The sequence below is a fragment of the Fundulus heteroclitus genome, chromosome 17, assembly GCF_011125445.2.
Source record: "Fundulus heteroclitus isolate FHET01 chromosome 17, MU-UCD_Fhet_4.1, whole genome shotgun sequence".
Lineage (NCBI taxonomy): Eukaryota > Metazoa > Chordata > Actinopteri > Cyprinodontiformes > Fundulidae > Fundulus > Fundulus heteroclitus.
Genome location: NC_046377.1, coordinates 25,301,993 through 25,329,546, shown reverse-complemented (window position 1 = coordinate 25,329,546; position 27,554 = coordinate 25,301,993). Strand labels below are relative to the sequence as shown.

The window sequence follows — 27,554 nt, the reverse complement described above, 5'->3', positions numbered from 1 at the left end:
GAGTACGTTCCCATCTTTTTTTAAAAGCAAAGAACTTCCCATTCAGACAGTATCTTAATCTTTCTAATACAATAACTTCAGAAAGTAAGTTTTTTAATATATAGATTTTATTCTAAAATAATTTAGTTATTAAGCTAGTTTTTAATTTTATTTTGAGGAAACAGTTGCACATAAATCCCTCAGTGAGTGGCTAAATAAATATAATATATAATAAAATAAAATAAAAATACAATAATCTTATGAAAACCCGAGAACCCAGCCTGCAACCTTTTCCAGAACAGAACCTTCCGCTGTGAACAGAACTCATTAAGTTCTGACCCCATCCATCAGAACCTAAAGGTGGTGAAGCAGAACCTGAGCTGTCTGTCCCTGTGTGTCCACCAGAGGGCGTCCTGTCTCTGCGGTCCAAGCCGCCCAGCGAGGAAGAGTTCGTGGACTGCCTGCAGAAGTTCAAGCATGCCTTCAACCAGCTGGTAACGGTTCTGGTTCTGATCCACTCTGATCTGATCACTGGTTCTCCCTGGTTCTCCCACACTGTATAGTCAGTAACGAGAGAGAAAGGGAACGTATTAGAACTGGATCTGCAGAACCTGCAGAACCTCCTCACCGTTTGTTCTGACCCGCAGGCGAAGCTGAAGGACCAGATCCAGAACCCGAGCTCCGTGGATCTGGTCCACTTCCTGTTCACGCCTCTCAGGATGGTGAGTCCAGAACGTTGGACCTGCTGGAGCAGAACACACGGTTCTAATGAGAACACTTTGGTTCCTACTCGTCCTCAGGTGGTCCAGGCGTCCGGCGGTACCGATCTGGCTCGGAGCGTCGTGGTTCCGCTGCTCACCAGAGACGCCATCGACTTCCTGCACGCCTCAGGAACCGCAGAGGAACGTCACCTCTGGGTGACTCTGGGAGACGGCTGGACCAAATGCAGGTGAGAACCCGGTTCCGCTAAAGAGAACCCGGTTCTCTTCGCCGCCTCCTTCATTCATACAATGGACCTGGTGGTTCCGGTTCTATGCTGCTCTCAGTTGTTCTTGTTCTCTTCTGCCTTTGTTCTGTGTTCTCGTTCAAAGGTTCTGTAGATGTTCTCTAATGCTTACAGTAACTTTTTTTAATATTATTTTTGGATCATGTTACTCACAATGTTCTCGTGTTCTTCTTTTACTCCTCCTGTTTTGCTCATTTTCTCATTCTAAGGTTCTGTAGATGTTCTCTAATGTTTACAGTAACATGTTTCTCCTTTTATTCTTATTTTTGGATAATTTTATTCATCAGGTTCTCGTGCTCTTCTCTTCCTCCTCCTGCTTTACTCATGTTCTCATTCCAAGGTTCTGTAGATGTTCTCTAATGTTTAGAGTAACTTTTTTTAAATATTATTTTTGGATCATTTTACTCTCATAATGTTCTCGTGTTCTTCTTTTCCTCCTCCTGTTTAACTCATGTTCTTGTTCTAAGGTTCTGTAGATGTTCTCTAATGCTTACAGCAACATGTTTCTCCTTTTATTCTTATTTTTGGATCATGTTACTCATCAGGTTCTCGTGTTCTCCTTTTTCTCCTCCTGTTCTCCTCATGTTCTCCTGATGTTCTCCATGCGGTGTGTCCTGTTCTAACCTTGTTTCCATCTCAGGTTCTTCGTGTTATTGTCTCGTTAGGAACGTCTGCGTGTTCTCTAAACGTTCTCACTCCTCCTCGGCGTGTTTTCCAGGCTGGAGTGGCCGAAGGACCACTACTTTCCGTCCTGCGCGCTGCGGTTCCGTGACGGCTGGGAACCTCCGGCGGTTCCGGCCGTGACTCCGGCTCGGGAACAGGAGCTCCAGCGGCTGGCGGAGAACCTGGTGAACGCGGACGTCCACAGGTCGGCCGATCTGCGGCCGTCTCAGGAGGTGAGGCGCGTTCAGAGCCGGCGTCTGGCGGGACGTTCTGATGGCGGGACGTTCTGATGGCGGGACGTTCTGATGGCGGGACGTTCTGATGGCGGGACGTTCTGATGGCGGGACGTTCTGATGGCGGGACGTTCTGATGGCGGCGCGCCGTAACGCCTGTGTTCTGTGTGTCCAGCAGGGGGCGCTGCAGCGGTTCCCTCCGGCTGATGGGTACGCCCTCTCTAGCTCCTCCCACAAACGCTGCCAGGTTCTGGACCAGGACGCGGCCGTGGCTGCGTTCAAACACGTCGTCAGCCGGCGTGTGGACCGGTAACCGCAGGTCACATGGTGCCCTGGAGAACTGACCCCGCCCCCTTTCTGCGCCGCCGCCGCGGGGACCGCCCCTTCATCAGCACGCCGTCATCGATGAATACAGAATGAAAAATGATCCGTTCAGAAAATTAAGGATAATTAATTGGTTTTAATAAGCAGCGAAAAAGTTACACAGAAATAAATTAGAGAAAATATTGACGGATAAATTAGTTTATTTCTGTATTCATATCTAATTATTCCCTTAATAATGATTCGCCCAATTTAAATAAATTTAGATAATTATTGCTTTTATTTAAAATTGGGTGAAATAACTGATCAGATATTAAGTTTTTTTTTCTCTACTTTAAACCGATGAAGGTGATGATGCTCTTCATCTCTCTTTCCTGATTGGATCTCTTCTTCACCTGTCCTTACCTGCACCTGTCCAGGTGAACTGGTCTTCCTCTCCTCGCAGCATGTTCCGGGTCGTTTGATCTTTTCTGGATCTTCTCACCGGGTCACTTCTCCAGGGCGGGAACTCAAACAGACCAGGAGCAGAAATGCTTTAGAGATCCGTAGATGTTCCGCTGGAACGCGGTCTGAAGCTCGGTTCTAAAGGCATTTGTGTTCCACTCATCATGACCACGTCTTCCTTGGTTCTTTCAGGAGTTTGGATCCAGAAAACCGGTTTGAACCGAAAGTTTTTGCCAAATCGAAGTACGACTTTGTGGGGAGAAACAACACGGAGCTGTCTGTCCTCAAAGACGAACTCGTCGAGGTAAACGGAGAACACGACACCTGTTCTGCAGCTTGGTCTGAATAAAGAGGTTCATCAGAACCGGAACCAGAACATACATGGTTCTGTATGTTCTCATGGTTCTACCTTCATCTGGTCTGACAGGCAGGGGTGGATTTTCTCCAGCTGTGTTCTCCTCTTTGGGTCTTCTGATCCATTAGTGAAGGACCGGGTTCTTCAGAGAACACAGAACCCAGGCGGTTCTGAATAGAAACGCCTGGGTTCTCTTTTATTCTCTTTCATTGGTTTTTAGAGTTTTAATGGCTTAGCATCGTTTGCTGTAGTACCGCTCCGGTTTCAGAACACTAAACAATAAAGGAGAACGTTACTGCGCCAAATATGTGGAACAGCTTTCCCTCAATATCAGATCTGCCCAAAGTTTGGAACATTTTAAATCATTTTAAATTCTCATTTAAATAAGGTCTGACTTTGTAAATTCTTTTCTTATTTATTGTTTTATTTAACTGTGCTTAATTCATGGATGTTTTTATGAAAACTGTAGAGCTCTTTGGTGCCGTTACAAGCTTTTTAAAGTGCTTTATACATAAAATGGACACTGACAGCCCCAGAGTTTATATATAGAGTAATATGAATAAAAAGCTAATTTAAAGTCAGGTTCTAAAGCAGAAAAGGGAGAACTTATCAGAGGGGAAAATATTCCAGTTATTAATTGATGATACATCAAATTCAGGTGAGAACGCGTAGAAAAAAGCGATATTTGAGTTAAAGAGCGGTGGGTTTACAGAAGGAACCAGTCCAGCTGTGGCGCTCAGTCGGCAGAACTCTCCAGGTTCTGTTCTGGGTTCTGTCTGCCAGGTGCTGGACGACAGGAAGCAGTGGTGGAAGGTTCAGAACGGCTGCGGCGCCAGCGGCTACGTGCCAAACAACATCCTGGAGCTCACCAGAGCCGTGGACGTGTCGGGCCGTGGAGATCCCGTCTACAGCCACACCATCCAGGTACTGTCTGACCCGACCCGATCCGATCTGACCCGATCTGACCCGACCCGATCCGACCCGCTCTTCCTCATCACTCATCGTCCTCTCATCTTCATCCATGTCTCATTTCTCATCGCTGAAGCTTATGATGCCAAAGAAGGAGTTTGAGTTGTTTAAGGTAGGACGAGATGGGCTCAGTGGTTCCTCAGGTTCTGCCCTGAAGGTTCTGCCCTGTAGGTTCTGGTCCTGCTGGTTTGTTTTGCTGTGTATCACCTTAAAGGAACAGTCCCACATTATTGAACCGTTTCAGTCAGACGTGTCTTCAAACCCTTTTAACGGCGAAAGCAGTGATGGGCCCGGTCCAGATTGACAGCCATCCTGTCCATCAGAACCACCTTTCAAAAGTTAACCGGGTCACAGCAAGTTGGGTTTTAGCTGACTCGCTTAACGTTTTGATCCCTGCTGTGTGTGTCGATTGCTAGAGCACTTCCTGTGTTCTGTCCAATCAGAGTGCAGAGAGACACGCCCTCTCTCATCCACTCCCAGGAGTTTTTACCTCTGGATGGTTCTGTAGAAACCGGACCTGAAGGTTCTGTGTAAGCCTGTCTGAGTTTAGGTTTAGGCTTTGTTCTGTGTGACTAACCTGATGAAGGGTTCTGGTCCTTGGAGAACCCGTGGAACACATCTTTCCAGAGGATGATGAAGTGAGACGGGTCCTCCTGAATGTCGGACTGTTCCTTTAGCGTCGTGTAGCCGACCCAGTCTAGCTGAAAAACGTGCAGTACCCACGTTGGCCCACAGGGGGAGACAGTTTGCCACCAGGTCACGTGACTATCCAGTTTCCCGCAGAGGAAGAAACAACATGGCTGCCGTTGCTCGTACTTTATGTGGAAAACTCCACATATAAATCTGAATTTATTTGCGTTTTAAAGACATTTCTAGTGAAAAGTACGTATATTATTTTCAGTCTTGGTTCAGGAAGTCTAGACTTTGTTTAGTGACAGCAAACGGGTTTAAATCAGAGGCAGCTGGACTCTAACACCTGTCCTGACTTGAGCAACCAGTAGTTGCATATTTGCATCTGACCTGGACCGGTTCTAGGAGGATGGATCTCCATTAGCTTATAAACAGCAGCGCTCCACCTCGGCCATTTTCTCTTGTTTCGCTGAGGGAAACCTGATAGTCACGTGATTTGATCGCTAGCCGACGTAAATAAATCGGCCAAATAAACGTAGGACTGAGGAGCTAAACTGTGACAACGCTACGTCTCCCCCTGTGGACCGACGTGGGTATTGCAGGTGGTGTAGGAGAGCCGTGCGCCCCCTGCTGGTCAGACTTAGTCCGTTTGTGGTGGATAACGCGTGATGTTGCTGCGTCTCACCTCCATCTTTGTCTCATTGCACCTCAGCAGCAGTTACTGGGAGAGTTAAACGAGGTAAACACAAACTGACTCTTTTCATGTGTGAAACGGATGCTTTGTCTTTTTTCTGACGCGATCATCTGAAAACATTCTCAGTGGAAATGATCCATGACTGCTAGTTATCAACAATGCTGGTCAAAGGAGGCTCCTCTGCTCATTTTACTGTAACGTGTAATTCTGTCCATCCTCTCATGGCTTTTTTACGCTCCTCAGATCATCATCTACAGAAGAAAAGGCTGTTTTTATTTATTTTTTCCCCATTAAATCCCATTTAGTTCTGATTGGCTTGTGTCTGGAAGCCTGTGCTGCAGCAAAGTGTGAAACTTAACCCAAACGCAGCGATCCGCTCGTTCTCAGTGATGCAGCAGCTGCTGCTGTCTGGCATCTGGTTTACATCTGATCTCACTTTTATCTTTATATTCTATTTTATATAACTCTTTGTAAAAGCTTCTTAAGGTTTCTGATTAAAAGGATGAAGTGGACCGAGATCAGGACCCTGTGGCGCTCTGTATGTAATTACATGAAGATTAATAAACCTTAGATTGTTCCATATTTAGTTAAATTAAGAATTAACAAAATTATGGTTTAACTCAAATATGGTGATCTGAGTTTAGAACCGGTACTTCCTGACCCAGTAGAACCTTCCATGTGGTGTCTAACCAGAAGGCATTCTCTCTAGGGAGAGGTGTGGAAAACCTTCAGTTTTGGTGCTGTTGCTCCTAAAGTTTGACTAGAACTGGGTCGACTTTGATGAGCAGAACCAGAACTTTAATGAAGATGAATCTGGATCAGATGGGTCTGGAATAAATGGTTCTGAGACAAATTGCCATTGTGTCAGATATTTCAGTTTGTGGTGTTTTTCCTGAAGTGGATCAGGTTAAACTGGGGACTGGTTAGCATCTTCAGGACAGAGAACAAAGTGCTGAACGGGTCCAGGTTCTCAGACCCGGGGCCGTGTACCGGGACCGGTGCTGTTCAGTCGCTGTAACCCGACCCAGTTTTTATGCATCTGCCCAGTCAGCCTGTAGCTGAGACGGTTTGATGTGTTTTCAGATGCAAAATGTAGAATAACGCTAAATAAAAACGTGCAATAATAGCGGGATTTAAATACCTTGGTTTGGTCTTATAATAATTATATATAATTATATAATAATTATATAATAATTATGTAAAAACCTCTAAAGCCGCCCTCTAATCCAGGCGTGCGTCGCCCTGCATGGCAGCAGCTCATTGCTTCACTCCTCACGGACAAAATCTGAGTCCAAACTGTTCAGGACCGGTTCTGTTCTCCTCCAGAAGCAGACCACCAAGTCGGACCCTCCTCCAGGGAAACCTTCAGCCAGCCGGATGTCCGAGGTTCCGTCACCGCCCCCCCCCGCCCCCCACAGGCTGCCCACGCCGCCGCTGCCTCCGCCGGCAGCAGAACCCAGCAGCGCCACCGTCAGTCGGCACAACAGCAGCACGTCCAGCGAGGCCGGCGCCGTGAAGGAAGCGGGCGGACAGCGAGCCGCGGCAGCTGCAGGACGTGAGTTTGGCCGGTTCTGCTGCTATCAGGAACATGAAGGCAGAACCTGAGAGGTTCTAGACAGGAATCAGGACGTTTTCTTGCTCTGCAGGCAGGAAGTCCAACATGGAGGAGGTCCAGGACGAGCTGGTCCACAGGCTGACTCTGGGACGCAGCACCCAGAAGAAGTTCCAGGTTCCTTCACGCAGCGACAGCGGCAGCCTGCCGGCGCCGAGCATCACCTACGATTCCTCTCCAGACGAAGTGAAAGCCTGGCTGGAGGCCAAAGGCTTCAGCCCAGTGTGAGTCCTCCAGAACCCGTCCTGACGGGACCTCTGGGTCCAGACCACGTTCTCACCGGTTCCGTCTGTGTCTGCAGAACCATCAGCAGCCTGGGCGTTCTGACCGGAGCCCAGCTCTTCTCCCTCAACAAGGAGGAGCTGAAGACGGTTTGTCCCGATGACGGAGCGCGGGTCTTCAGTCAGGTGACCGTGCAGAAGGCGGCGCTGGAGGTGGGTGGAGAACCTGGGGGGGGGGGGAACCTGGGGTGGGTGGAGAACCTGGGGGGGGGGAACCTGGGGTGGGTGGAGAACCTGGGGGGGGGGGGGGGGGGGGGGAGAACCTGGGAGGTGGAGAACCTGGGAGGAGAACCTGGGGGGGGGGGGAGAACCTGGGGGGGGAACCTGGGGGGGGGGGGACCTGGGGTGGTGGAGAACCTGGGGGGGGAACCTGGGGGGGGGAACCTGGAGGGGGGGTGGAGAACCTGGGGGGGTGGGGTGACCTTCTGAAGGCGTAGACCTGAAAGGTTCCCACCGCTTAATTCTCTACGTTCATCGTTCAGTTTTCTGCCAGAATGAGACCAGAAAATTTGTTCAGTGGGAAAATGAGGGGAAAAACACATTTAAATACAGAAAATATGAAATATTCCATTAATGTTTAGCATTTGTTTCCAAAACTGTAACAAAAAACAACAAATAACTAAATAAAACGCAAGGCGTCCTAATAAAATGAATCATTTTAGCTGCATGCTCGACAAAGGAGAGGGAAGAAGTTTACTTTTAATTTATATTATTCTAGTCGTCTATAAATATGCTGCATCTATAATAATAAACATCCTAGAAATTGGTTGATTTAATTAATAAAATAACATTTATGGAATAAGACCATTTTTTTTATGGAAGAAAGTTTGTAGTACCAGAAAGTTCTGTAATGTTCATATGTTAGGGAAAAAATAATAGTTTTTAGGTTTGAGACCAGAGAATATGAATAAAAGGATTATTATAGAAAGCAAATAATAATTAGTCACTTTTTTTCTGCCTAAAATTATAAAGAATCTAGAAAATGTTTTTGGATCATTTGTAAAATGAAATGACAAATAAAAATGGGTTTTAACGATGATGAAGGTCCGTCTGACGTACCGGGTCATCTGGTCGTCGTGGCGATGGTTAGGGAGGCGGAGCTTCCTGCTGATTGGTTCGTTAAAGGCGAGCTCATTGGGACCGAGGCTGTTTCCGTCTTCAGTGTAAATCTGATTCAGCACAGCGGTCTGGACCTGGAACCGTTCCTGAAATGGTTCCAGGAGCCGGACCTGAAACCGTTCAGAGGCAGCGGTCTGCAGGGCCTTGGGCCGACATTTGGACCGGTGCCGATGGTTCCCTCGGTACCACTGAGCCCGTCTCTGTGTGTCTCCGAGCTTCTGTCCTCCATCTCTGGAAAGGTCTGGTGTCTGGTCTGTTTCCCACCTGCAGGTTTTCTTCTGAGCCTCCTCTGATCTTCTGACTGTCTCTCAGCATTCCTTCAGGTATCGTTTCACCTCAGCACCTGCACGGCCCGGTTCTGTTGGCCAGAACCTCATTACATCCCATCCACCTCCATTCAGGACCATTCTGCGGCTCCCATGGACTAAATTAAACAGAACTTTGATGCTCGGTTATAAAAAGCAACCCGAGCCGAACCGGTTCAGGAGCTGCAGCAGGTCCGGTTCCGTGAACAGGAAAGGATTTTATGTTGAACCCAGAATCAGAACCTCGCCTCACTTCAGGAACCACCGTTAGCCTTCGGCTGACCCGGTTCCTGCTTGTCTCGTATTTCTACCTCAACCTGAGGTCCGATCAGAACCCGATGGTCTTAGAGACACAGTTTTATCTACTGACTCAGACCAGCAGAACCTTTTTGGACCAACAAGATCCATTTCCCCGGGCTTCTCCATCTTTACCTGACTTAATCGCTTGATTTTGGACCTTTTTGACACAGATGTTCTGTTAGAACCCAAGGTCCGGCTCAGTAAGTCTCACGGACCCTTAAAAGTCTTGGTTCTGACCAGCATCATCTCCACTCTAAGCCAGTTGATACCGGTTCTGATTCTTCCTGAATCTTTGTTCTCTAATCGGACACCAGCAGGTGTTCTTCACCCAGAACTCACCTGTTGGCCAGGTGTTCAGTTCTGGATCCTCACACGTCTTTCTTAAGACCCGAAGTCTGTGTGTTCTGGGCGGTTCTGGAGCCGGGACCAGAAGCCGGGACCAGAAGTCCCCAGGTGGTTCCGTGTTGACCGTCCCCACATGGACCCGACTCATTCAGACCTAAATGGATCTGGCCATCAGAACCGGTCCTGAGGAGTTTTCTGTTTAGCAGCATCTAGCTTAGCGGCGGTTTGTCCTCCATCCCTGCACTTCCTCTTCCTCTTCCTCCTCCTCCTCCTCTTCCTCCTCGTAGAGAACAGGAAGTAGATCTGTTCTGGAACCTCCATGTGTGTTTGGTCTGTTTTGGACCGGGTAAGTATGAGTTACGGGTCTAAGGTTCTGTTTTGGGTCACCTGGAGAACGGTGGACCTGCAGCTGGCTGCACAAACATCAGAGGTGTCAGGCGGTCGGGGGAACACCTCCAAACAACCAAGGCGCTTTCTGGATCAGAACCTGGATCAGAACCTTCTAAAGGTTTTACCATCAGGACCTTTTAACGCTCCAACCACAAACCTCAAAGCATTTATTGGGCTTTTATCTGCCAGAATCTCCTGGTCTGGATCAGAATCTGTGGTCTGGGGAACCGGGAGCAGATGTTTGTGCACTCAGCTGTTACCCAGCATGCCTCCTGATTCCCACCACGCTGTAGATGTTCTCACCATGACGCTTCCAGCAGCAGCAGCAGGTTGGCTGAGGCCGGCTGGAGCCTCTGGCTGAGTTTACATGGAGTTGAGATCTTCAGGAGGACGCCATCTAAGCACAGCCAAGTGCTAACAGAAGATGTTCCTGAGAAATCTTCTGCTTCCCAGAGGATAAAAATGCTCCGTAGGACTCAGAGGCGCTCAGTTGCTTTAGGAGCAGCGACGTTCACAGAGGTCTGCGGGAGACTCTCAGGGGGGACCAGAACTGATTAGAACCAGGAGAGGTTCCTGGTGCTTCACTGTCAGTAGCTCTAGAGTCAAGACATGACTTAAGCAGAACCTGTTTGACGACACAAGGCTAGGAGATCTGAAAAAGCAAATCCTCCTGATTTAAACCCGTTTGCTGTTGCGATGACCCAGATAAAAGAATTTGCACAGGCACTCTAGAAAACGGTTACAAAGTCGGATCTAAGGCTTTGGGGCTCCAGAGACTTATCAGCAGTTACCAGAAACACCGGGTGTTCCGCTCAGCCTCTCAGGAGGAAGGAGAACCATGAGTTAAACGTGTGTGTTGGGTTTAATCCACCATGAACATCTCTTGGCTGGAAACACCTGACCTGTGACAGCTTCTACCACCAGGGGTCACTCTCCTCCTGGCCCCCAGCCCAATACAGCTGCTACATGCATCACCAGCAGTCCAAACATGTTCACAGCGCTCACAAATACTGTTCTGGGTTTTAAAAGTAAAAGTTTTTCTGACAGCTTTTGTTCAGGATTGGGGGCTCGTCCAGGATCTCACATCTTGCTGCTGACAAGAATGTTCCTACATCCTGAAAAACAGAAATCCCAACAACTAAAGTTGTTTTCTTGTCTGATGGACATTTATTGCAGGTTTTCTAATCTGATGGGATATTCCAGATTCAACCCTTCATGAGTTGTTTGGGGTTCTTTGACTGATTAACCAGCAGGAGGCGGACTGGGTCTATATGAATGAGTTAGTTTAATGTGAAGGTGATGACAGGTTATCAGCTCCAGTCAGGCAGATCCTTCTGACTAACGGGTCTTGAACAGAACTGATTTCATGACGAGGTGTCCCTGTGAGAGTCTCCTGAGGTCAGATCTCCGTGTCCTGCCGGTATGCGTCTCCTAACCGTCTCTCCTCTCTGTCCTTGTCTTCCTGCACGTCTCCAGAAGAGTTCAGGCTCAGAGCTCCAGGAGATCATGAGGAGGCGGCAGGAGAAGCTGGCCGCCAGCACCGTTGACTCTGGGGTGGAGTCTTTTGACGAAGGCAGCACCCACTGAGCCCCCCCCCCCCCCCAGCGTTCCTTATCCCTCACCGCAGCCGGCTTCTCTCTCCCACTGTCCATCGCAGGCGGCGGCGGACCGTGCAGAGTTTGTGGAGATCATGCGGCGCCGACAGGAACTGCTCAGCTCGTCTCCATAGACACGGACCTGTGGACGTCCGGGCTGTGGGAGCAACTCCACAACCTTCTGCCATGTTTGCCTGAACTTCACAGGGACTTTTGGGGATATTTCTGCTGCTTGGTGGCTGATTGATGCAAAGCGAAGCCTCTCAGTATTAATGTTGGAGCGTCTGAGGCTCGGCAGCTGCTCTTTGTGCCTCTCAGCTTTTATTCTCACTTTCAGAATCAAATCACATCTGAACATTAGATCTGCTTCCAGGACCAGAGATGAAACATTTAGACGTAAATACTTGTTTAAAGACCGCTTCAAACAACATTTCACATAAATCAATGTCCCCCCCCCCCCTGAAACTTTGTCCTCCTGTGAAATCAGTCCTCTGTGTTCCTGCGTAGACGTTCTGCTGACGTGGTTCTTCTCCACACGAATGCACAGCTTGGTTTATTTCTCAGGTTAATAAAGTTAATTTATTTAAAATCTGTGATCCATCTCCTGGTGGTTTTCCTGCAGTTATCCAGAAAATTCAGATTCCTCTGTGACTGAAGGGAATAAAAATGGTTGAGAAGCCCAAAGTGCAGCTGCTACTGATGAGTAAATGTGTTGTAGACTGATGTGTTTAAGGCCAACATGTTCACTGTATGATGCTGTTTTATGGCTGTGTGAATTAACTTTTAAACTAAAGGATTCTATGTTAATATGATTAATAATTTAAGATCAAACTGCTCTAGATGTCCTGATGTTCAGAGGGTCAGAATGTGTTTAAGCTGAAGGTGAGGACTAATGAATGTAGACCACCTGCTGAATGTCTTCTCCATGCTCCGCCCACCTGTACAGGTAACCTCAGCATCTCACCAGTCGTCCTACCTGGTCAGGTGATCGATCAAAGTGTCGTCCGGCAGCCTGGCGACGCCTCGGGCGCTTATTCTGGGAAAGAAGGATTAAAATGTGTCTGAACATGTAGTGGAACCGGACCAGGTTTCTGGATCTTTCCCAGATCCGGTTCTGCGTTCCTGTGATTTCTAAACCTGAAACTTCACCTGCCAAAGTCAGAACGAATCAAATTAATCTGAGGGTTTTTGTTCTTTGAGTCAGACCAAAGCTCAGATTTCCCAGTGGTCATTGAATGCAACGTGGGCAGAATTAAAGATTTCTGGTTTCAGAAACGTTCATCAGGACTTTTTCTTGGCGACCTGTGAGAAGCTCATCAGGCTTCTGTGGAACGTTTGAAGCGGAGCAGCTTGTATCTGGTAAACGTATCAAACTGAGATGAGACAACGATGATCTTAAAAAAAAAAAAAATAAAATCTGGATGTTCCCTGATGCTTCAGCTTTTTCTTTCTGTTCAGCTTTTTAAAGACTTGGCTGAAACAGACTCTGAGCAGCCCAGAGCCTGAAAGAAGAAAACTTTAGATTGAATCTCAAAGTCTCCGTGTTGAGAACACCTGGCTGCAGGTGTTTGGGTGTCTGAAGGTCTCCAGGCTGCAGGACGGCACTCTGAAGCTCATCATGTGACCCTCAGGAAGGAACAGTTGTTAGGTTTCCTGAGTAACTCTGGAGAACATCAGCTCAGAAACAGCTTTTATCGCTCCTTCCTGTTCAGACCTTTCACATTAAAACTGCAGCTCAGCAGAGGGGGGCTTTTATTGTGAAACGCCAGCTGATCCAAAGTGAAACCTGTGGAGAAGAACCTGAGATGTTCCACACGGTGGTTCGTGCCGGTCATGGACCTCCACCTCCAGAGCTGATGTTCTGTAAAGGAGCTGCTCAGGTTCTGGTGGAACCCAGCAGAACTTAGGAAGGTTCTGCTGGGATCAGATCAAAATGGCTTCTGTTTATGCACTTAGCTGCGTGAAAGCGTTGGTGTTTAAAGGATGTCTGAGCTGTAGTGCTGTAATAAGACTGATTAAAGCACATTAGATCAACGTGTTAAACATGTAATTAGAGATCTTTGTATCCACAGGTGTAGAGGCCAATCAGAAGGCAGCATTTGTACAAGGATAGTTTTCATTGTGCCTTTTCCATTTAATTCTGCAATAAAAACATTTCCACAAACCCCGAGTTCTTCCTGATCCTGAGAGGTCAAAGTCCAGCAGCTCTGAGCGTCCATCACAATGCTCTGATTTAAAGAAACAGACTGAAAAAAGCACATGGTGTGTTTTTGTGGTGGATTATTAAGCAGCCGGCTACAGGGACTGGGTTAATTACATTTCTGAAAATTATAACTTGTGATTACATTCCATATCTAAACAGCAACTGACCGGAAGTCATTACAGTCATGGATTAAACAACCTGATGCAGGTCCATGATTCCTTTCATGCAGATGATGACGTCAGAGTTTCCACCTTGATGATGGAGAGACAGGCCAGATGAAGGGTCGCCTGCGTTAACCAGGAGAAGGAACTAGAAACCTTACTAAGGACAAAGTTAAATTTAACCTGGTGGACATTCTGTAGAATAAAAAAAAATAGTGTTAGCAATATTTATAGAAACATAAAATATCTAATTTCTAAATTATTATTTTACACACACACACGTGTGTATATATATATATATATATATATATATATATATATATATATATATATATATATATAAGCATATTTTGAAATACACATTGCCATTCCGACCCACACGCCTCACCAGTTGGTGGCGGTAATGCGCCATTAAGTTGTATGCCAGCCGCCATAAAAACCACAGAAGAAGAAGAAGAAGGAGCTGCTAGCTTGTTGCAGCCGTTAGCTCTGCTGCAGCTTTTCCCTTCCTCGGAGCAATAATGGCTTCGTTCAGAAACTGGAGGGAGTTCGTGCGGCAGCGGCTGGCGGCGGCCGGGGAGGAGGTTCTGTCTGCGGTGGAAGACACGGTGGTCCGGTGTGAGGAGGAGAGCCGCCTGCAGCACAAGCTGGTCCGCGTCCGGAGAGCCGAGATGGAGGCGCGCAGAGCAGGTAGAGAGGGCTGGGGAACAGAACCTATCTGGCTCTGGACTTCTTCCTGCACATATTATTATAGCTGCATCTTTAATTATAACTAAACGACCTGCTTTACATTTAGATAAACTGTTTCCCTTCAATATATTCTGACTTTTCTATTGACTTTTTGTCTGAACTTCGTTTAACTGTAATGTATATAAACGGCAGGACGTTGTTAGGCCTGATTGGTTCCGCCGTCAGGTCTGCTGTGCGCATGCGCGACTCAAACAAATTTCAAATAAATAAAGATTTTAAGAGATTTCCAATTAATAAAGAATTAGGAAAGACAGAGGCCTTTAAAATATAAATGCGTATAAGGATGATGGAGCCAGAAGCTGGCTGCTTTCTGACATTAATGGAAAGTTCAGTGGAAGGAAAATATTTGTCCCCCAGGACAAAATTCCTCGGGGAACCCCTGCTGTGCGTTTTGTCTCTTGTTAGTCTATCTCTAATTTCTTTCTGATTATATTTGTGTTTCACACTCTGCGTGTTTGTAGCTTGTTTTAAAAACATTTTTAGCTGTTCCTGAATTTCATGGCTGTGAAGTTATCAATCAATCAATCAATCAATCAAATTTTATTTGTCAATTACAATTTGCATTGCAATCGAAAAGTCAGTTCCAGTACAACCGTCCATCACATACACTTAACAAACAAACATTTGGGGGGAACGATTGACTGAGGCCTTGCGTTGCCAAGGAACGCAGCCAGCCAGCCACTGCTAAAAAGCGCAGCCGTCAAGGCCGCATTCCTCCAAACTGCCCAGACCCCGCCTAAACGGAGTTTACAGGCGCTGCCTTGAAACTCTCGAAGAAAGAGCAACAACATGGGGGAAAGAGAGGGGGAGGAAAAAAAAGAGACAGATGTTTGCCTATTTATGCTCTCACCTATAAAGAGACAAACAACCGACACAAAAAAACCCTCATAGCACGAAAAGCACAAATAAACACAAGACAACATGTATGCAGAAGGTAAACATTTGAGACCTGTCGCGTGTACATTCATCAGTTTTTATGAGTATCAGTTATGCGTGTGTGTATGGGTGAAAGTGTTTATATCTCCATGAACACTCTCCAGAGGCCATTGTCCTTGATGTTATCAGCCGACCCACAGTTCAGAGAAGCATCCAGATGTCAGCGGGGGAAGGGGGGTAGCCGGGGGCTTTATCTGAGCACTCTCCGCCATAACAATCCAGGAGTTGATAGGGAGGGAATCCAAATATGTGACTTGTTATGAGACAAGCTGCACTGCCTTTCCTGTCAGCTTTTAAGTCTTTTGCTGGCTCCACATAAATCCAATTTTCCAAATTATTGGGCTTTTTCGCGCTTCACTTCCAGATTTTATCCCATCTCCCCTTAAGTTCAACCACCAAAGTCAGTCTGCGTTCCAGCACAGGCAGCTTTTCGGCTTCGCTCCATTCACCTGCCAGGTTTGTCCGTTCACAGCCACAGTGAGCGCGTCATGCAGCCGGCAGCCTGATCAAGGCCAAATGGCTCCGACATCCGCTGTATTTGCCGATACTTCAAAAATCCACAAAAACCAATAAGTAGAGATCCCAGTATCCTTAATCCAATGTGAAAATTTCAAACGTCCAGGAATGACAAGGTCGAAAGACACACCGTTTTCCTCCAGGAATTTAGGGTGTATCTCACAAAATAAGTCAAATCAGGACCGGACGGGTCCCCCTTCCGTTGCCTACCCGTCGAAAAAAATGTATCAATAGTATTGAGAGACCAGCTTACCAGATCCATGTTTTTCAGAGTTCGGTTGATATGAAGAAAGTGCTCAGAAGACAAGACATAGCAAAGCAAAGCAGGAGAGGGGGGGGGGGGGGTAAAAGCTGCAGAGAGAGAAAAGACACGACCGACCTCGGAGAGAGACAGAGAGAGAAGTTATGCAACATATTGATACTAGTATCATATTAACATTTAGGAGCAAATTAATAAACGTTAGCTAATGGCTGTAAGGACCAAAGCCTTGCATCACCAAGACGCCGTGGAGCAGAAAACCCAAACAGATCCAGGGTAGAAAACAGAGACACCAGAGAAATCTACAGCTGCTATTTCTATTCAATTAAAAAAATACTTAAATTAAACAAAAAGGGACACTACATTTAGAAACTTTGTGTTGTTTTTGTCCTGCAGAAGAACTAATTAACACGGTTGTTAAGCTAAACTTGTCTCTCTGTGTACTTTACTGATAAATATCTCAGCTCCTACATATTTGGGCGAGCTGTGCGCCGTCTGAGCCGCGCAGAATCTCCACCGACATTTAACCTTCATAGTCGAGCTGTTGGCTACATTTCTTGTGACAAATTCTTACAATTCCTACATTTTTCCCCAGCACGATGAAGCGGGGGAAGGGATTGTAAAATGTTTGATTAGTTTAGCTAGCTGAGCATGTAGAGCATTTCTTTTCCAGCAGGAACCCACCAGCTCAGTGTCACTTATTAAACCGTTTATATTGTGATTCTGTAATGCCGGCTCACAGTGAAATTCACTGAAATGTTTGGTTATAAGAATGGATTTAAAAGAATTAATTCATGATTGGAAAATGAATTTTGTTTTAACACAGCCCTAAATGTATGTATTTTTTTTATTTTTGTTGGACAAACACAAAGTCCATAACTGGGAAGTAGTAGGAAAATCTTACATAGTTTTTAACGTTTTGTTTTTACCACTACAAATCGAGTCTCTCCAGGCTTATACCCGACAGCGCAGCTTGGTGGCGGCAGCATCATGCAGTGTGTTGTTAAATGTCGTCTTTGGATACGTCGATGTTTGACAGCGACATAAAACGGGGAGTAAAGGTCCCAGTAGGAATAGCTAACACGCTAGCTGTTATTAGCTCTCCTGTTATTAGCTCACTACGTCCTAGGAGCCGCATGCAGATTTAATAACAAATTCAGGTTTTTAAAGGAATAAATTAAGTTCAAGTACTAATAATATTTTAGATCTGTTTTACTTGCAAATAACTTCTTCTTTTTTACCTAACATTCCACAAATATCCTCTCCATCCTGTGTAAAAAGTTAGTTTTCTTTTACTTTAAGACCTAAAAATAGAAATAAAACAGCGTTGTTTTTAAATAACAAATTTCCTCTATAGTTAACAAAATTATATACGATGTCTTCTCTCTAAAGCTCCTGTAACATTTGTGGTTCTAAAAAAAACCAAAAAAAGGGCAAAAGTGTGTCTTTGGGTTGTAAAGGTTGCAGAACATGGTCTAGTCAAAGCTCAAGCATAAATCCAGCAGACCTGCAGCCAAATGTGTTTCTGCAGAGTTCTGACTGAGGGCAGCTGAGTGCAAACATAAGTCACACCTTTCAGGTTTTTATGTGTAAAATGTTAAAGACATAAATCATCCGTGTCCTCACCAGGACTTTTCTCGGTGCTTTCCCTCAGCGTGACGGTCTAATTTCAGCGTAGCGTCCGTTAAGCTTAATAATGAGAACCCTGCGTCTTTGTTCCAGTTCACAATCTGATCCACTTTGTGTTTATCGTTCTGGTTAAATACTCTGAGGTTTGACAATATAGAAAAAGCTCAGTGTGCAGCAAGACTTTCTTTTACTGTCATTATCTTCACATTTTAGGAGGGAAAACAGATTTCTGCCTTTTTTCTCCAGCATTTTATTTATCGGGGTTCTGAAAAGTCTGAGCTGCCAATAAAAACGTCCCAGTCCAGTCAGGATGGCATCGTAGAGTTAAAGATGGCGGTGTAATAATCTAACGCTCAGATGCCCTCAGCACATAGTTAGAAACTGAAAAACATGTAAATATGAATTTAGTTTGCTTTAATATCCTTATGTCCCATTTTTTTAGACCTCCTGCAGCAACATGACATTAAAGAAGAAGAGAAGAAGGTTCTGCTTGATGAGCACCTTTCTAACGAGGAGGGGGGTTCCAGGTTGGATGAGGAGGAACCTCAGCCTCCACAGATTAAGGAGGAAGAGGAAGATGCAGAGCCAACACTGGTGAAGGAGGAAGAGCAGGAGGAGCCCTGCACCAGCGTTCAAGGAGAGCAGACGAGAGATTCCTGTCTGCAAAGTCCACCATGCAGGGAGCAGGAACGTTCTCCAGAGTCTGTGCAGCCCGACGCCGTCAGGCAGAGGACGGGGGGGAAGCAGTGCTTCTGCAGCGTGTGTGGCAAGACCCTCAACAAGCAAGCTTTAGCTAGCCACATGCGCATCCACACGGGAGAGAAGCCCTTCTCCTGCCACAGCTGCGGGAAAAGCTTCCGTCACCGTCCTTCTCTGGACCTTCACCTGAAAACCCACTCCAACGAGAAGGCGCATGTCTGCAGGACGTGCGGCAAGACGTTCAGACGGAGCGACAAGCTTCTGCTGCACGCCAGAACGCACCGCGCCGAGAAGCCGTACCTGTGCAACGTCTGCGGGAAGCGCTTCAGCGACCCGTCGGCCTTCAGGAGGCACCAGACCATCCACACCGACGAGAAGCCGCACGCCTGCAAGACCTGCGGCCGGCGGTTCAAACACAGCAACACCCTGCTCTGCCACAAGAGGGCGCACTCGGGCGAGCGGCCGTACGTCTGCCGCCTGTGCGGGAACGGGTTCGTCAACGCGTCCAAGCTGAACCGACACGCCAAGACGCACACGGACGAGAAGCCGCACGCCTGCGAGCACTGCGGCAAGAGCTTCATCCGCCTGCACCGGCTCAGGGATCACCTGAGGACGCACACCGGAGAGAGGCCGTTCAGCTGCAACACCTGTGGCAAAGACTTCAGCAGCAGCTCCTCTCTGAAAGCTCACGGCAAAACCCACACGAGTGAGACCTCGCAGCCGTAATCTAGCTGCGGTCGCTTTGCCTGTGGCTCTAAAACCTTTAAAGGTGACGTTAAAACTGGTTTAAGACCTTTAAAGGTGACGTCAAAACTGGTTTAAGACCTTTAAAGGTGACATTAAAACTGGTTTAAAACCTTTAAAGGTGACGTTAAAACTGGTTTAAACCTTTAAAGGTGACATTAAAACTGGTTTAAACCTTTAAAGGTGACGTCAAAACTGGTTTAAGACCTTTAAAGGTGACATTAAAACTGGTTTAAACCTTTAAAGGTGACGTCAAAACTGGTTTAAGACCTTTAAAGGTGACATTAAAACTGGTTTAAAACCATTAAAGTGACGTTAAAACTTGTTTTAAAACCTTTAAAGGTCAAAACTGGTTTAAGACCTTTAAAGGTGACATTAAAACTGGTTTAAACCTTTAAAGGTGACGTCAAAACTGGTTTAAGACCTTTAAAGGTGACATTAAAACTGGTTTAAACCTTTAAAGGTGACGTCAAAACTGGTTTAAGACCTTTAAAGGTGACATTAAAACTGGTTTAAAACCATTAAAGTGACGTTAAAACTTGTTTTAAAACCTTTAAAGGTGAAAACAGGTTTAAAACCTTTAAAGGTGACGTTAAAACTGGTTTAAAACCTTTAAAGGTGACGTTAAAACTGGTTTAAGACCTTTAAAGGTGACGTTAAAACTGGTTTTAAAACCTTTAAAGGTGACGTTAAAACTGGTTTAAAACCTTTAAAGGTGACATTAAAACTGGTTTAAAAAGTTAAAGGTGATGTTAAAACTGGTTTAAAACCATTAAAGGTGACGTTAAAACTGGTTTAAAACCTTTAAAGGTGACGTTAAACCAGTTTTAACGTCACCTTTACCTTTTTAAACCAGTTTTAAGACCTTTTAAAGGTGACGTTAAAACTGGTTTAAGACCTTTAAAGGTGACATGAAAACTGGTTTTAAACCTTTAAAGGTGACGTTAAAACTGGTTTAAACCTTTAAAGGTGACATTAAAACTGGTTTAAAAAGTTAAAGGTGATGTTAAAACTGGTTTAAAAACCATTAAAGGTGACGTTAAAACTGGTTTAAAAACCTTTAAAGGTGACGTTAAACCAGTTTTAACGTCACCTTTACCTTTTTAAACCAGTTTTAAGACCTTTTAAAGGTGACGTTAAAACTGGTTTAAGACCTTTAAAGGTGACATGAAAACTGGTTTTAAACCTTTAAAGGTGACGTTAAAACTGGTTTAAACCTTTAAAGGTGACGATAAAACTGGTTTTAAACCTTTAAAGGTGACGTTAAAACAGGTTTAAAACCTTTTAAAGGTGACGTTAAAACTGTTTTTAAACCTTTAAAGGTGATGTTAAAACTGGTTTAATAAGGTAAAGGTGACGTTAAAACTGGTTTTAAACCATTAAAGGTGACGTTAAAACTGGTTTTAAACCATTAAAGGTGACATTAAAACTGGTTTAAAACCTTTAAAGGTGACGTTAAAACTGGTTTAAAACCTTTAAAGGTGACATTAAAACTGGTTTAAAACCTTTAAAGGTGACATTAAAACTGGTTTAAAACCTTTAAAGGTGACGTTAAAACTGGTTTAAAACCTTTAAAGGTGACGTTAAAACTGGTTTTAAACCTTTAAAGGTGACGTTAAAACTGGTTTAAAACCTTTAAAGGTGACGTTAAAACTGGTTTAAAACCTTTAAAGGTGACGTTAAAACTGGTTTAAAACCTTTAAAGGTGACGTTAAAACTGGTTTAAAACCTTTAAAGGTGACGTTAAAACTGGTTTTAAAACCTTTAAAGGTGACGTTAAAACTGGTTTAAGACCTTTAAAGGTGACATTAAAACTGGTTTAAAACCATTAAAGTGACGTTAAAACTTGTTTTAAAACCTTTAAAGGTGAAAACAGGTTTAAAACCTTTAAAGGTGACGTTAAAACTGGTTTAAAACCTTTAAAGGTGACGTTAAAACTGGTTTAAGACCTTTAGAGGTGACGTTAAAACTGGTTTTAAAACCTTTAAAGGTGACGTTAAAACTGGTTTAAAACCTTTAAAGGTGACATTAAAACTGGTTTAAAAAGTTAAAGGTGATGTTAAAACTGGTTTAAAACCATTAAAGGTGACGTTAAAACTGGTTTAAAACCTTTAAAGGTGACGTTAAACCAGTTTTAACGTCACCTTTACCTTTTTAAACCAGTTTTAAGACCTTTTAAAGGTGACGTTAAAACTGGTTTAAGACCTTTAAAGGTGACATGAAAACTGGTTTTAAACCTTTAAAGGTGACGTTAAAACTGGTTTAAACCTTTAAAGGTGACATTAAAACTGGTTTAAAAAGTTAAAGGTGATGTTAAAACTGGTTTAAAACCATTAAAGGTGACGTTAAAACTGGTTTAAAACCTTTAAAGGTGACGTTAAACCAGTTTTAACGTCACCTTTACCTTTTTAAACCAGTTTTAAGACCTTTTAAAGGTGACGTTAAAACTGGTTTAAGACCTTTAAAGGTGACATGAAAACTGGTTTTAAACCTTTAAAGGTGACGTTAAAACTGGTTTAAACCTTTAAAGGTGACGATAAAACTGGTTTTAAACCTTTAAAGGTGACGTTAAAACTGGTTTTAAACCATTAAAGGTGACGTTAAAACTGGTTTAATAAGGTAAAGGTGACGTTAAAACTGGTTTAAAACCTTTAAAGGTGACGTTAAAACTGGTTTAAAACCTTTAAAGGTGACGTTAAAACTGGTTTAAAACCTTTAAAGGTGACGTTAAAACTGGTTTTAAACCTTTAAAGGTGACGTTAAAACTGGTTTAAAACCTTTAAAGGTGACGTTAAAACTGGTTTAAAACCTTTAAAGGTGACGTTAAAACTGGTTTAAAACCTTTAAAGGTGACGTTAAAACTGGTTTAAAACCTTTAAAGGTGACGTTAAAACTGGTTTTAAACCTTTAAAGGTGACGTTAAAACTGGTTTTAAAACCTTTAAAGGTGACGTTAAAACTGGTTTAAACCTTTAAAGGTGACGATAAAACTGGTTTTAAACCTTTAAAGGTGACGATAAAACTGGTTTTAAACCTTTAAAGGTGACGTTAAAACAGGTTTAAAACCTTTTAAAGGTGACGTTAAAACTGTTTTTAAACCTTTAAAGGTGATGTTAAAACTGGTTTAATAAGGTAAAGGTGACGTTAAAACTGGTTTTAAACCATTAAAGGTGACGTTAAAACTGGTTTTAAACCATTAAAGGTGACGTTAAAACTGGTTTTAAACCATTAAAGGTGACGTTAAAACTGGTTTAAAACCTTTAAAGGTGACGTTAAAACTGGTTTAAAACCTTTAAAGGTGACGTTAAAACTGGTTTTAAACCTTTAAAGGTGACGTTAAAACTGGTTTTAAACCTTTAAAGGTGACGTTAAAACTGGTTTTAAACCTTTAAAGGTGACGTTAAAACTGGTTTTAAACCTTTAAAGGTGACGTTAAAACTGGTTTTAAAACCTTTAAAGGTGACGTTAAAACTGGTTTTAAACCATTAAAGGTGACGTTAAAACTGGTTTTAAACCATTAAAGGTGACGTTAAAACTGGTTTTAAACCATTAAAGGTGACGTTAAAACTGGTTTAATAAGGTAAAGGTGACGTTAAAACTGGTTTAAAACCTTTAAAGGTGACATTAAAACTGGTTTAAAACCTTTAAAGGTGACGTTAAAACTGGTTTAAAACCTTTAAAGGTGACGTTAAAACTGGTTTTAAACCTTTAAAGGTGACGTTAAAACTGGTTTTAAACCTTTAAAGGTGACGTTAAAACTGGTTTTAAAACCTTTAAAGGTGACGTTAAAACTGGGTTTAAAACCTTTAAAGGTGACGTTAAAACTGGGTTTAAAACCTTTAAAGGTGACGTTAAAACTGGTTTTAAAACCTTTAAAGGTGACGTTAAAGCTGGTTTAAAAGGGTAAAGGTGACGTTTTGCTTATTCCCTACTTCCTTATGACGTCAGCAGCAACTCGGGCTCCTGGTAAAAGTCCTCCAACCTCACTGTGGTGGGTCTACGTTTTTAAGGCGCTGAAACTAATAAAAATTGTGTTTCTTTGTTGAAGCTGTTTTCACCACCAATGAAGCAGCTGATTGTTTCTTGAACTAGAAGCAAAGCTGCACTAATTAATACTTCTTTGAGACTGGCTGATAAACTGTAATAAGATGCTCATAATTCTGCTTTACATTTAGTTTGCTGTGGTTTATCCTCTGATTTGAGTAAAAAAGCTCATTATATAAAATGTTGTTCTCCTTTTTGTTAGCCTGATAAAGAGAATTAGCATCATGCGGTTCTGGTTGTGCATAAAATGGAGAAATGATCCCTGAGCAGCTCATCCAGAAGCTTTCTGTGTTAGACAGTGATCTGGACTGACTTTATTCTGTGAGACCATCACAGGTCAGTTGTTGTTTTAGGTTAAACAGGAGACATTAAAGACAGTTTAATTCTTAAATCATGTGCTAAACAGCCTGTTAGTCTCCTGTAACAATTCTGACTTAAATATGTTATCAGCAATGATTATTATCATGTAATGACCAAAGGCGTAACATCATCTCAGAACTGAGGGGGACTTATTATTATTATTATTATTATTATTTTTTTTTTAGTCTGATTTATGGATCACATTTCTCCTTTAGTGGAGAAATAATCACCAGCCGCCACAGTAAAGTGGCATCGATATTGTTGTTTTTGATTTAATTTCCGTCTTACAAATAAAATGTTAAAATCATATTTGGGTTTATGCTGAGTTAATATCAATGTAAATATTAGTTTTTGGCAGATATCGTACCGTCATCTAAATCAGTGTAAAATCATATTGTGATGAAGCTGCTGATGTCTAAAGCTACAACAGCGCAGCACCGAGGAACGATTTTAGTTCCTTAAATGAACAAAGTCTGAGGTTTAAGACACAACGACTCTCTGACATCTAAGAATGCTAATATGTGAAAACACGCCGTTCTCCCTGAGTTATCTAGATTAAAAGTATTTCAGTCTGAATGAGATGAAATATGAGTGAGAACTGCTGAGTTCCTCCTGCAGATATTTGAACTGATGCAGGTAACTGCAGTGTTCCTGTTAACGAGCCGGTTTATAACGAGTCATGATTTAGCAAACATCTGCAGCAGAAATCAACTTACAGTTTCCTTTGGGGAGAAACTGAAGTTTTCTCTTTTCCTGCAGAGTTGTTTGCTTATGGTGCGTTTAAAGACGGCTCGGAAAAACACGTTAGGTCCCAACACTGAGCACGATGGAGATTATTGTTATTGATGGGAAATAAATAAACGTTTCATTTCATTCTCTGCGTCCTTTTTATTAAAAAGTAAAATCTGGACCTGCATCACTCAGTGAGAAATGTTTTATTGCTGATTGCGGCGCCAAGTTGGTGTTTTCTGTTCAGTCAGGTTTGTTCTTGCTAAAACATGAGTGTTAAATAGTTGCTAAAATAATGAGCCCGCTGCTGTTAGCACTAATGAACATCTCCCAGAGTTCTGATCATCATGTGGACCTGGAGAGAGGATGGAGAACCTGCAGACCTACCAGGACATGGACGTCCACCTGGACTGACAGGCTGGACCAGAGAAGCTGGAGGACCATGGTGGCTCTGGAGGAGCTGGAGAGACCCACAGCTCAGGTGGAGAATCTGAACTGATGTGCGCTTCACAAATGTGGACTTCAGGTAAGAAGGACACGAAGAAGTCCAGTTTAGCACAACTGACCTGGGCCTAATGAACAAAGTGGGAGTTTGTGACAAACTCTGAAAGACCTGAAGGTGCTGAACGTTGCTACAGACGGACTCAAACTATTTAATAGTTAATATTTAATTAACTTGATGCTATATTAATATAAGCTCAAACCAGAACTGATCATTTCAAAGAATGGAGGTTAAATCTGTTTATCTGGCATCTGCTGGAGGAGAACCTGACGATGAGCTAAAACTGGATCCAGTCCTCCAGCAGAATAAATTTCTCTGCAATCTTTCATAAATGATCAACTTTTATTCAAATATAAGCATGTCACTGTTATATTCCACAGAACTTAATAAACAGGTTGAGGCTGATTTTATTACTGTCTTTGACCACAAGGGGGCGACATTGTCTCAGTTACAGAAATTATCTGATCTTTGTATCCAAGGATTTAACATCTTGTTCCTCCAAATTATTACTTTAGATTTATAAGACATTTAAATGTAAAAGCTTCCGCACTGTTACAGTAAGAAATACCCTGTGTGTAGACAGTACAGTAAATTGTAGACTGGCAGTCAATTTACCAATTAAGTATCAGAATGAGTCTGCTTAAATACTAAAGGGTATTTCATGTAGTTGCTGGGACATTATCCTCCTTACGGGTCTTTTTTTCTTTTTGGTTCATGGTTTCATTGATTTGAAAGTCTCATGGATGAATGGTAGGTTTTGTCATGGAAGTTGGTAAAACAGTCTAATTATGTCCAGCTCTAATAGAAGAGCAGCTTTCTGTACCCATGCTGGTGTGTCTCTGTGTGCCTGAGGAAGTGAGTTTCTAAGTGTCTGCATGTCTCCTTCACTGGTAAAGATGTCACAGGATGTGGATAGACTGATAATTCAGGTGCATATAGGAATAGTCATTAGATCTGGATGTACAAAACATTTTTTGCCTGTTTTCAGCCCTCTGGTTGCTTGTGGTTTAAGTGTTCTTGTAGTTCCCGTTTCAGCCACTAGGTGAGACTCTGAATCCACCAATCCAATATATTCCTTTTCAGAACGTGTTTAGTGAGGAAGCTGCTTTATAAACTTCATTAATCAGTTTAATTAGCAGTGGGTTGCTTCTGAGAATGACATTATTCGTGCTCATTCCTTGTTAGTGTAAGCTCCATCGTTATATCTGCATTTAAAGGCATACTATGCAACATTTTTCAGTTAATTAATGTGTTCCATACCATTTTGGATGATTAAATGAGTCATTTCAGGTCGAACAAAGGTTTTCTCGGCCGCCCTGGGGGTCTGTGGGGGAAATACCGCACTTGCAAGAGCAAGAGCTCACGGCCCGCACCCACAGAAGTCTTGCTTTACGGGGAGAACTCCATGTGTTTTTGCCCTGCCATTCACTATATGCACGCGCGAAAGCAACAACATAAACATGCAAGCATATCGAGTTTTATTTTTATTATTATTATTATTATTATTATTATTATTATTTTTTTTTTTTTTTTTTTTTTTTTTTTTTTTTTTTTTTTTTTATGTTGGCGAGACGCTACCGCGGCAGCCGCGGCGAGGCGGCGGCGGCGGCCGCGGCTTGGCGAGGCGGTGGCGGTAGCGTCTCGCCAACATAAAAAAAAAAAAATAATAATAATAATAATAATAATAAAACGGACGAGGCGGCTGCGGCAGGGGCCGCGGCTTGGCGAGGCGGAGGCGGCAGCGGCCGCCGCCTCGCCAAGATAGCGCTGCGGGAAACCCTGATGTTCATACTTTCACTGTATTAGTCATTGTTTGTACTGCCGTTTTTTCCACTTTTCGTTGCGTTCACCTGTCTGCTAAGCTCAAAACAACCGCGCCTGGTTTGATGGAGAAACCAGAACAGCTGAGCATCTTTACGACAGTGCACTTTTACTTTCGCCCTCTGGGGGGAGCCTCGCTGGAAAATCAACCCCGGTTGCATAGTATACCTTTAAAGGGGCATAGCGCAAGTTCTAGGATTTCTGCAGAAGTCTGCCCCCTCTGGCTATAAGTTGTAATGACACCAGTGTCCTGCACATGCATGGGAGGAGAGGAAAGCATCTACCGCTGCACAGGTCTGTTGTAATGTGTTCAAAGTTATAAATATTGAAGTTATCCGTGTTTTCTGGCTGATGCATCAATTACAGCGGAGACTCAACAAGGCAGCAGGTGAATGAGAGCGTGCAGCGCGTCACACCCAGAGGATACGACTGCTAACAATCTCCTGAACTAATCCAGCTTGTAGAGGTAACTGCAGTAAACAGAGGAAAACTCATTTTACATGTCAGGGAATTGTAATGGCAGGTATGGAAAATAAAATAAATATTTAACTGCAGAATTTGCACTATGCCCCTTACAGATTTATCAGTGTAATGATTGTCTGGGGAAGCTAGCTGCTAACCTGGGTTGTGAATTAAACGTTCCCTGTTTGGGTTCTCCCAGGTTCTTTACCTGAAAAAAGGTCTACTGTAGAGTTCTGTCATAATTAAAAGACTCTTGAAACAGAAACTTTTAACATATTTAAGGCGGAGGGATGTTTACAACTTCAGTCCTGGACTCTCATACAGGATTGGTCGATTCTTCCCATGTGATCACCTGAGATGCGAGTCACCATCAGCCTGAAAGAGCCTCCAGAATGTGTCCATTCTGCCCAGAGATAACTGTCCATTTGTTTATGTGTGCTAGCATCGCTTATCGAGGCTTATAGACGCGTTTTTAAGGCACAGAACACATCGTGGCTCA

The 27,554-nt window shown here is 43.6% G+C and overlaps 2 protein-coding genes and 1 long non-coding RNA gene across 15 annotated transcripts in view; 2 read left to right on the top strand and 1 right to left on the bottom strand.

The window, feature by feature from the left end:
- Positions 1-13,405, top strand: part of eps8a (epidermal growth factor receptor pathway substrate 8a) — a 33,767-nt gene extending 20,362 nt beyond the window's left edge. For 3 of the 13 annotated variants that reach the window (XM_021323672.2, XM_036149282.1, XM_036149283.1), the window contains exons 11-23: positions 385-473; positions 627-701; positions 780-928; positions 1,704-1,881; positions 2,057-2,190; positions 2,839-2,950; positions 3,785-3,925; positions 4,047-4,082; positions 5,313-5,339; positions 6,621-6,849; positions 6,941-7,130; positions 7,208-7,340; positions 11,123-13,405. In XM_021323672.2, the coding sequence (XP_021179347.2) occupies positions 385-473; positions 627-701; positions 780-928; positions 1,704-1,881; positions 2,057-2,190; positions 2,839-2,950; positions 3,785-3,925; positions 4,047-4,082; positions 5,313-5,339; positions 6,621-6,849; positions 6,941-7,130; positions 7,208-7,340; positions 11,123-11,233 (1,604 nt within the window). In that variant the 3' untranslated portion in view covers positions 11,234-13,405. Of the gene's footprint in view, positions 1-384; positions 474-626; positions 702-779; positions 929-1,703; positions 1,882-2,056; positions 2,191-2,838; positions 2,951-3,784; positions 3,926-4,046; positions 4,083-5,312; positions 5,340-6,620; positions 6,850-6,940; positions 7,131-7,207; positions 7,341-8,576 lie in introns of all 13 variants that reach the window. The other 10 variants (XM_036149291.1, XM_036149286.1, XM_036149293.1 and 7 more) reach the window with 10 other exon arrangements.
- A 655-nt stretch (positions 13,406-14,060) lies between these two features.
- LOC105936100 (zinc finger protein 239) lies at positions 14,061-21,110 on the top strand. Its single transcript, XM_036149294.1, has 3 exons — positions 14,061-14,295; positions 18,138-19,274; positions 21,015-21,110. Exons 1-2 carry the CDS (start codon positions 14,127-14,129, stop codon positions 19,118-19,120), a joined length of 1,152 nt encoding a protein of 383 aa, XP_036005187.1. The 5' UTR covers positions 14,061-14,126; the 3' UTR covers positions 19,121-19,274; positions 21,015-21,110.
- LOC118566624 lies at positions 20,388-21,103 on the bottom strand. Its single transcript, XR_004933161.1, has 3 exons — positions 21,024-21,103; positions 20,804-20,867; positions 20,388-20,419 (listed from the first exon to the last, which is right to left on the bottom strand). It is a non-coding gene; the product is annotated as an uncharacterized LOC118566624 (long non-coding RNA).
- Positions 21,111-27,554: the final 6,444 nt, after the last annotated feature.